Source organism: Microtus ochrogaster, linkage group LG9 (assembly GCF_000317375.1).
Source record: "Microtus ochrogaster isolate Prairie Vole_2 linkage group LG9, MicOch1.0, whole genome shotgun sequence".
In the NCBI taxonomy this organism is placed as follows: Eukaryota; Metazoa; Chordata; class Mammalia; order Rodentia; family Cricetidae; genus Microtus; species Microtus ochrogaster.
In genome coordinates this window covers 35,887,176-35,897,860 of record NC_022034.1, presented here as the reverse complement: position 1 = coordinate 35,897,860, position 10,685 = coordinate 35,887,176, and the positions used below count along the sequence as shown (strand labels likewise).

At 34.0% G+C, this 10,685-nt stretch overlaps 1 protein-coding gene across 1 annotated transcript in view; it reads left to right on the top strand.

Moving 5' to 3' along the window:
• Positions 1-10,685, top strand: part of LOC106144243 (triadin-like) — a 130,842-nt gene that overhangs the window by 95,885 nt on the left and 24,272 nt on the right. The window contains exons 7-10 of the mRNA XM_026787355.1: positions 4,474-4,500; positions 5,190-5,228; positions 6,278-6,322; positions 8,051-8,074. Coding sequence (XP_026643156.1) covers positions 4,474-4,500; positions 5,190-5,228; positions 6,278-6,322; positions 8,051-8,074 — 135 coding nt within the window. The remainder of the gene's footprint in view (positions 1-4,473; positions 4,501-5,189; positions 5,229-6,277; positions 6,323-8,050; positions 8,075-10,685) is intronic.

Sequence of the window (10,685 nt, the reverse complement as noted above, 5' to 3'; positions counted from 1 at the left end):
GTTACAAGGACTCTCACTATGCACACTGTCCAGTTGAGAGTCTGTGTATTGTACCAGGTACTTCAGGAGGAAGCATCTCTAATAATAGCTCAGCATGAAAATGCCCTAAGGTATTGCAGAATGTCATTAGGAGTCATTGTGTTGCTATGACCTCTCAGGAGAACAGTAGTATTTGGTTTTCCCATAGGCCCATGGCCTTCCTAGTCTCAGATTCTTGGAAACCGGAGCAGCATGGCCATAATTTCCATTTTATGGAGTGGATCTTTAATTTAATCAGATAGTGTTTGGGTATTCCCAAAATTTATGTGCCATCATTGCACCAGAGTATTTTAAGCATATTGCCATTGTAGGTCAAAGGGTTGATAACTGGGTTGGTATTTAGTTTGCTTTATTAGTAGCATGAAACATACCTTCCAGTACCATAGACACTAATAAGTAGACATGAAGCCTAGAGGTATGCACTAGTTTGACTTCTACATGTTCAATGAGTTATATAGGTATTGTCTTCTTTAATGGGGCTTTATCATAAGTTTTTGGAGAGCAGCCAATAGCCTTTGTGATACTGGATTGTTTGGGTTTTCCCTGTGGCATCTTTTGAACAACAAATCAACTAGAGGACACAGAGTTTCATTTGGTGGGAAAGATGTTGAATTAGCGCTTTGTCTCCACCATTATGAAACAATTACATTTAGATTTTTTTCATATATGTTTATCTTTAAGGAAGCTTCTGCTATAGTAAGCTTCCATATTACTTTTCAAGTTATCCTTAGTTTTAGCTGTGCCTCCTTATAATTCATCCATTACTTGTTCTTACTTCTCCTTCTCAATTTTATTCTTCTGTTCCGGGTTCCTTGCCACCACCTCTCTTAACTACATGCTCTTATTTGCTTTTTCATAAAATTCTTCCCTCTGCCCTAATCCCATACTCCATATGTGACCTCTGTGGATTTATGGATTGTAGCTCAATATTTTATGACTAAACAGCTAATATCCATATATAAGAGAATACATATCGTAGTTGTCTTTTGGAGTCTAGATTACCTCACTCGGGATTTGTTCTAGCTCTATTCACTTACCTGAATATATGATATTTTTAAAGGTTTAGTAATATTCTGTTGTGTATAGGTACCATTTTGTCATTATGTATTTACCCTTTGAGAACATATCAGCTTTTTTAAGTTTCTGGCTTTTATTAATAAAGTAACAATGAACGTGGATGTGAAAGTGTCTCTGTAGTAGAACGTAGGTCCTTTTGGTGTAGCTGGATTTCATTGTATGTTATGTCCAGGTTTATGAGGAACTGCCACATTAATTTCCATAGTGATGGTACAGGTTTGTATGCCTACTAGCAGTGAATGAGTTCTTACATTACTCCATGTCCTCACCAGGATGAGCTATCATTCACTTTATTGATCTTATCCACCTTCATTGTGTTCCACAAGTTTGGGTACTTTGCGTTTTCATCTTCACTCAATTCTACAGTCTTTAGTTTCCTTCTTAATTTCTGTCTTGAGCAAATTTTTATTCAGTAGTGAGTTGTTCCGTTTTCATAGGTATGTAAACTTCATGTAGTTAGTATTGCTGTTGATAGCCAGCTCTGATCCATGGAAGTCAGACAGAACGCAATTTGTTATATCAATTTTTTTGTATATGTTGATGCTTGCTTTGTGCCTGAGCATGGGGTCAGTTCAGGAAAAAATTCCTGATGAGAACTGTTGAAATGAGAATATATTCTTTTTTTCTTTTTTTTTCTTTTTTTTTTTTTTTTTTTTTTTTTTTTGATTTTTTGAGACAGGGTTTCTCCTTAGCTTTTGGTTCCTGTCCTGGAACTAGCTCTTGTAGACCAGGCTGGCCTTGAACTCACAGAGATCCACCTGCCTCTGCCTCCTGGGTGCTGGGATTAAAGGCGTGCACCAACACTGCCTGGCGAGAATATAGTCTTTTGTGTTCTTGTGAAACATTCTCTAAAATCTATTATGACTTTTTGGTCTATGACATGATTTAGCTCCAGTATTTCTCAGCTTAGTTTTTGGATGGATGACATGTCTATAATATAATAAATTCTGGGTCTTGAATCACGTGGTCTTGTCTTTTTGGAGTAGGCACACCATTCCTTGTTTTTTGTGCTCTCTGGATCTTAGGAGAGTGTGGAAGGTGTAAGCTGCCTAGTAGGAAATGCTTCTGTGTTATTGTCAGGTCTGGCCATTGTGGACCTCACGTCGGTTAGGAAGTATTCTAGGTATTTAGTGATGGCAGGAAAGAATGGGGATGAGCTTGAAGCAGGCTCTGAAATGATCCACACAAAGGAAGAAAGCTGGTTAAGTAAAGCAGAATTCACAGGTTATGGAGGCAGAAATGGATGACAGATTTCTGCGAGTGATCTGCTGTGGGACTGAGATAATACTGGGGATTTGGAAATAGACTTAGGGGAATGAAGATAACCTACCTGTTTCCAATGCTTGCTGCCCAGTAGCTTCCCACTTAGATACTGCTCAACGTATTGGAGGCTAGCACAAAGAGACAGGTGAGAAGGGAGGTTGGCTCCATACAAGGGTAATAAGTATTCCTAGGACATGGAATCAAAGAGAGAGTTCATTTCAGATTTTTTTTTAAGTCAAGGACCATCTTCTTTCATGAAAGAACTATAATATTCTTTAAAAATACAACTTGATATGCCATGCTTTGCTGACACCCATGGAGGTCTTGCTCTTTCTGAATGGAGAAGGTGGTGGAGGAGTGGACAAGGGGAAGAAGGTAGGTGGGAAGAGGAAACAGGAGAAGAGAAGGGAGGGGAAACTGGTTGGATGTAAAATAATTTTAAAATTTTTTTTTCAGAATGTATATTATTTTTATTTTTTTTAAATTTTATTTATTTATTAAGGATTTCTGCCTCCTCCCCGCCACCGCTTCCCATTTCCCTCCCCCTCCCCCGATCAAGTCCCTCTCCCTCATCAGCTTGAAGAGCAATCAGGGTTCCCTGACCTGTGGGAAGTCCAAGGACCGCCCACCTCCATCCAGGTTTAGTAAGTTGAGCATCCAAACTGCCTAGGCTCCCCCAAAGCCAGTATGTGCAGTAGGATCAAAAACCCATTGCCATTGTTCTTGAGTTCTCAGTAGTCCTCATTGTCCGCTATGTAAGTCCGGTTTTATCCCTATCCTGAGTGAGGTAAGCCAGACCCAAAAAGAGGAACATGGGATGTACTCACTCATATTTGGTTTCTAGCCATAAATAAAGGACAGTGAGCTTATAATTCGCGATCCTAGAGAAGCTAATTAGAAGGTGAATCCAAAGACAAACATATAGGCATCCCCCTGAATATTAACCTTCATCAGGCGATGAAAGGAGACAGAGACCCACATTGGAGCACTGGACAGAAATCTCAAGGTCCAAATCAGGAGCAGAAGGAGGGGGAGCATGAGCAAGGAACTCAGGACCGCGAGGGGTACACCCACACACTGAGACAATGGGGATGATCTTTCGAGAATTCACCAAGACCAGCTAGCCTGGGTCTGAAAAAGCATGGGATAAATTTTAAAATTTAATAAACAAATATAGGCATGGTTTTCTCTGAAAAGTTCCCATGTCAACTTTAAACATTGAATGTTGAAGGAGAGCCCATTTCTTGGTTCCTGAAATACTGCCCTTACAATGGAGAAAATTGTTTCTATTTTTAGTCTGTTTTTATCACTTCTGATGTAAAGAATATTTACAAAAGAAAGGGTTTTAAGTCAAAATAGAATGCTTGCCATATGAAAACACTATTTTATTTATGAACTCCTTATTATTATTAACATATTATAGTCATTAGTAAAATATTTTATATCTTCCTAAACTCTAGAAGTATCTTCCAGAATTTTACAGAGGATTGATACTAAATACACGTTTTCTAGAATTTAATGTATTAAGAAGTATGTTTTTATGGTTTGAAAGATTTATTTTCAGTAAATATTGATCTTTTCATATAATTTTAAAGATAAGAAAACTTTCCAAGTAACATTTAGAATATTATTAGTCTGTGAACTAACTAAACAAGAAAGAACAGTGTCTAAGAGATGCTACAGGTAAAGGCAAATGTCACTTTATATCACTAGGTGCTAAGTCAGTTACTGTTTTAGTTTTCATTGCTTTTTATAGCTCCGCTTCATTGCCCATGGCAAAGCATCTTATATATGGGAATTTAATAAAAGTTAATGGATAATGCATGCATTTATGAGATCAGTTTAAGCATTGATGCAATGGAGTTTTAAGGTTTATATTGTAATTTTATACGGTTTACTTTGTACCATAAATCCATTTTCAAGGTAGATATCTCATCATATTTTAGAAGTATCACTAATTTTCAAATTATTTCTGTCATTTTGAGCATTTTATCTATTTTATTTAATAAGAATATCTGAAAATAAAGTTCAATTACCTACTGAAATAAACATTATTCTCTTCTTTTTCTTCTTTTGTAAATATTTCTTCTAAAGAGGGAACATCAGAAGTCACAGACTCAGGTAAATATTTCATCTCTGAAATGAAATACTATTTAATTGTGAAAAACAGTTGAAACCTGGGTCTTTCTTTAACTATGTGTCATTAACAGGCCTAGTCACCCAAATGCACAAGTTCTTGGTGTACTCATCTGCAGAAAAACACAGATGTTCCAAACCCACTCTTAAGAGCGAATGGAAACCATACTTCACATTCCTACCATATATTTAGTTCCCCTCATTATTTCTTGCTCTTGTGTAAAATACATACAAAAGAAAACCATCAGTCAGTCAACATCATAGATTGTTAATCTACTTGTACAATCTATTTTGCCTTCCCCAGGGAATTTTAATTGTTTACTTTCATTAGTTTGAGAAACTGCTATGCAATGTCAAATCTTAATTACCTACAGCAACAATGAAAATTTAGACATTTTTTTCTGTTTCTATTTTGAATTTCTCTTTTTAATGCTATAGTCTTGTTCTTCAAAATACATAAGAAAAAATGAAAGGGCACTATACATACAGGTAGCTAAATATAATTAGCATACTTCTTTTTATCTATAGAATGTTCCTACTCATCTAGAAATGGAACAGACCTGATTTTACCCACCTCTTCTCATGTGCTCAAGTCTCAACTTCAACTTTCCAAGAGTGAATGAAAACATTATGTTTCATAAGTTGATTATTATATATCATTTTATTCTCCCTAGGGAAGAAGAAAGTTGAAAAATCTGAAAAGGAAAGTAAAGGTAAAGGTAAACATAGTAAATTTATATGTGAATTTCTCAAAAAAAGAAAAGCAGTTAATGAAAATATAGGCACTACATTATTGATTATATTTAAGTTTAACGTTGAAAATTTATAGCATTTACATGGTTATTAAGTATTAAAGGAGTAGAAATTTAGATTTCTGCAAATTCTACCTGTTATTGATAAATAATCTCCATACATATGACTTTTGAATTGTGGATATTGATGACTCAAAATTCACTATCAAACTCCAGGATGCATGAATAAAAACTTTATTTAAGACCTTAATTGATTTTTTTATCTAAAGAACACTAAAAATAAGTACACATTATCAGAAAAAAGATAAAAATAAGTCAAAATTTTGAAACTAAACTCATTTGAGTTATGTTTTATTTATATCATCTTTAAGTTAAAATTGATGTGTGTGCATTTTAAAGGCATTGCTTTGATTAAAGAAATCATTGGTGAATATGTACTGATGTCATTGTAAAAATGACTAATGAATTAAAGATAATTTGCTGAAATTAAACATTCATTTATTTTACCATTGCTGGACAATCTGGACACAGTATGACCATTATCCTTTCCCCTAAAAATTAAGTTTAAGTAAGGTTTCCATTAGTAAGCTTCTAGCATCATATAGTCAGGGTTGGTTTTAGTATATTCATTCGGAAATTTTACAGAGGAAGTAATTGTCTAAGTGATACATCCCAGATCAAGAGGAAAGCATGATTGCCAATAATAAAAATGATGTTTGATTTATTTAAATTTGCGTGCGTATGGTGACATGTTTTCCACAAATACGAATCCTCTAAATAATTGCATTACTACTATAAATCTCTTTGTACCAGTAGAATGATTGTCTTGTTACTGGTTATTCTCATTAGACATTAGTTCAATATAAGATGAAATTCCTAAGAATTACCTTGAGAAAATAGTTATAATATTGTAATTTTGAATCTCATAAATTTGATATTTAAAATGAGACAATTATTTAATGCAAAGTTATTTTAAAGTTTCATATTTAAAATATATTTTTAATAAACAGTTCCCACAAGACAAGAAAATCTTCAGGGCCACAATGTGACTAAAGGTAAACTTGAACTTTATGAATATTTATATTCTCTGTTGCTATGGAAATTCATATGGTATTTGATACTATTATTAACACTAATGTTTTTAAGAAGCTTTGTAGATATGCTTTTTTTGTGAATTTGAGAGTGAGAACAGGCAGAAAATTTGGCAGAAAAATTAGGAAGGAAATAGGAAGGAAATATTATCAGTTCATAGATTCAGTGAAATATTTTAGTCGTGCTAGAAGAAAAATATTTCTCCATTACCAAAAGCTTTAGCTGCATAATAATATCAAAGTTTATATACTTATAGTAGTTTAAAACAGTTTCAACTGAGATGTATTTTATTGTGAAGAATTAGCATCACATATGTATTTCATTTATGTGTTGACTTTTAAACTAGTTTAACTTAGCAATAAACTGGAAAATGCCAGCATGAAAATAGCAGAACACTGATCTTTAAAATAAAGTTATGTTTTTGGGTGATACTATCACAAAACTACAAATAAACCTTATTAATTACATAATAGAGGTGACATTATTTTAGGCCAGTCCCACCAGGATAGTAGAGAAACACAACAAAAAGCCATTTTTTTTCTTTGTAATAAACAGGTGGGTCCTCACTGAGAGGAAAGTGAGCCCTGGTTTCCATCAGGCAGGATGTTCCTAGATCCATTTTGCCTTATACTTACTATAATTGAGAAGTACCATAGCATTCAGTGGAGAAGAACTGTTAATTCATGTCAAGAACTGTCAAAGCATGACTCCAAGTCACCGGGAGTTGAGAAAGCATCACTTGTTCCTTCATTTAAGGGTAGTTCACTATATTTTGGTTTCCATTCGGGTCTTTTATAGGTTCTATCTCCTTAAACATGACAGAATTTTTAAAATAGAATTATTACTGAAGACTTTTAAGTTATTTAGGGTTGTGATTTTCTGTTTAAGACAACTCTCCCAATTAAACTCTTTTCTTTACAAATTGTGTTTCTGTTAACTAGCAATTCTCAATTCTGTATTAGAAACAGTATAGATCTCAAAATATACAAATGTAATGCAGATTCCATTTACATCGTATTTTGGAGCCTGATCACTTAAATTTAACAAATGGTGGTTGAAGGAATATATGGCCCATCTCCTTTCCTATGAAAATAGCCTATCTTCTGGCATTTTGAATAATCATCTCACTGTGTATTTTATGGTAGAAACATACAGTAAATGAGATGTACTACTTCAAATAATCATCTCTCACTGAAAGAAAAAAAGAAAAAATCCAATTTGTATGATGCAATTACAGAGTCATTAGTTTCTTAATGTAATTGGCAGCTACTTGCCTTTATTCATCTTTGAAAGGGAAATAATTCTCAATATATCTCATGTAGTTTAGAAATTATAAAGTGTGCACATAAACTTCATCATGCAAAGTAATTTTATTCAAGTTATCTGTAATTACAGTTGAACCAAAATAATTTTTAAAGATCCTGCTGATTTTAGTAAGAGTGTTTAAAAAATTAAATTGTTTGGCAGCTGAGATGAAGAATGGCTTCTTTGAAAGCATGAATATCGTCATTTATAAAAGAGACTGTGTTTTTCAAAGAAACATTTCACAGGCGATGGAAAGCTACATTTGTTCATTAAATCAATAGGGAAGGAACCCACCGACATTAGATACATTTACCTAGTCCATTGACAAGTGCTTCAGTCTCTTGCTTTATTACCTTAGTAAAGCAAAATATATATTCTCTTTTCAGAAGAAAAACCTGCAAAGATACCAAGTAAGTATGGTATGTGTTGACAATAAATTCATTTTAGTACATGTAGGTGGCTGCGGTATACTTAGGGAAAAGTCATCTAAAGAAGGAAATGTTCTAATGGTTTTAGACTGTGGTCAGCACTCCATCACTTTGGGCCTGAGATGAGGTGAGGTATCATGGTAGTGGGAACAAGTGGTTGAAGAGGAGACTTTCCTCAGAAGCAGTTGACATGCAGAGAAATGGAGAGAGAGGAGCACGGCAAAGATGTACTGTTGAAAGCCACAGCCTCAGTAACATCCTTCCTCTAGATTAGTGCATTGTAGTAACCCCATTGGCTACTCACACATCTGCCAGGAGCTAGAAGTTCTAGATGCATGTCAGTCATGTAATGTTGACAGTGTGAGCAGGAAAGTTCCATCACAGCTGTCTGCTTGCTCTGGAAAGATTATGACCTAAAGGCTGCTCCTCGCCAGAGATTACTCCAACTGGTATTACACAAGCCTGCGTCCCTGGTCAGCAAGCAGAATAGCTCTGACTCCTTGTTTATCTGAATGCAAGAACCCTGCCTAACTGTTCTACTTAATATAATATTCACATTAAGTTTTCTGGGCATCTTAAATATCAACCTACTGTAAACAAACTTTTAAAAATTTTTAGAATTCATTGGAATAATAATATTTATTCTTTGCCGTGGTTCCAGATTTAAGAAAAACAAATCTTCGAAGATTAGGATTATCATAAATACACTGCAACTATATTGTAATCTTTGATTTTGATACATATCTAGCAAAGTTTTTAAAAAGGTTGTGAGATTATTTTAATATTATATATAATCCAATATGTATATCATTTAAAATATGTAATAAGCATACAGGTACTCATCTTTATAAAATGCAATTTTAAACTTGTTTGTGTATTTTATACAGATTTCACATGTACATTTTTAGTGCACTCTGTAGTTAATGACTGTTACATGGACTGAACAGTCTAAATATTTATTGATTATTTATCCAATAGCTGAGTACAGAAGAGCTCATAAAATAATAATTAGTAAATATAACTTGTCACATTTGTCATTCAAAAATCCTTTGATTGAAAACAATAAAACCTCACACAGTCTCCAGTAATTTAAAAAGGAGAATTATTTTAAGCTTAATGAATTATCTCATGGATGGGAGGAAAGATTTACAGCTAAGCCTCGAGAACAGCCCTAGGAAACTACACTTTTCCACATTCTTTCTCTATGGCCTTAAAGCTAAGGATCACAAGAGCAGACTCCATGGAAGAAGTATTACCTAGAGGAATGGTTAGGATATGGAAGGCTGGAGAAAATGATAAAAGCGTGAGATTTGTAGGGTATAGCACACTAAATGTAGCTTTTAACAATGACCACTATATCCCTCAAACCTACTTGGTGTTTTTCAATGAGTTGGAGGAGTAGGAGAGTTACTAGTGTGATATCTTAAATTTGTCATCATTTACTTTTCTCTTGCTTAAGGAGGTTTAAGAAATAGTTATGTTTGCCTTTAATCCCAGCACTCAGGAGGTGGAGGCAGGCGGTTCTCTGTGAGTTTGAGGTCAGCCCAGTCTACAGAGTGAGTTCCAGGACAGGCTCCAAAGCTACAGAGAAACTTTATCTTGAAAAACAAAACAAAACAAAAGAAAAAAGAAAGAAGAAAGAAGGAAAAGAAAAGAAAAGAAAAGAAAAGAAAAGAAAAGAAAAGAAAAAAAAGAAATAGTTGTGTTTGAAATAATTACTTGCATTTCTTGTCTGCTGGCAAACTGGGTCCTCTAATTAAATTAACAGATTTAAAAGATTAGTTTGTTTTTTGCTTTTTTGCTATTTTGTTTTGTTGTTGTTGTTGTTTTGTGTGTGTGTGTGTGTGTGTGTGTGTTGTGTTGTGTTTCGGTGGTCATGAATACTATCCATGGTGTGGAGACAAGGGAAAACATGCTGACAGATGAGGAACATGTAGTTTGTGAACAAACACAAGCTGCATTATACTGCATTGTAGTACTCATTCTTAGAGGATGCCTGAAGACCCCAGTGGTTTCACATATCAGGGCTCCCACTGATAGGACAGCAAAACGCAGAGAGCCAACATTGCAGAGTGAAGTATTCCATGCTTCAAACAGGATTATGGATTAAACAGGATCTGCTCTGTGGTTTAGTTGTGAGGGACATTAACTTAAGATTTTCTCATGCAAATGTAGTTGTTAAGTAATTTGCTTCTATATTAAGATAGGATGGATCACTCAGGTTTCAGTAATTCCAAGTTATCTTATAAATTTGCATGAAGCATTAATAAGATTTAGGTATAATTAAATAAGGATTTCACTAGTATAAATGTTAATGTTTATCCTGAATTTATATTTTTTACATATGTAGGTCTGGAAACCCACCTCTAAAATAACCATCTATTAAATATATCTTCTTAAAAGAACAGAATTATTAAAAGAACTATAACAAACATATAGTATATGGCATTAATAAATTCATTAATAATTTTATGAATATTTTTACACTAAAATTTTCCAAAAACTTCAGAAGTCCAGAATATCCCAAAGTAAATTTGATTTTTGAATGAAGGAATATGTCATTTTTAAAATAACGGTCTTGATATTTCTGATT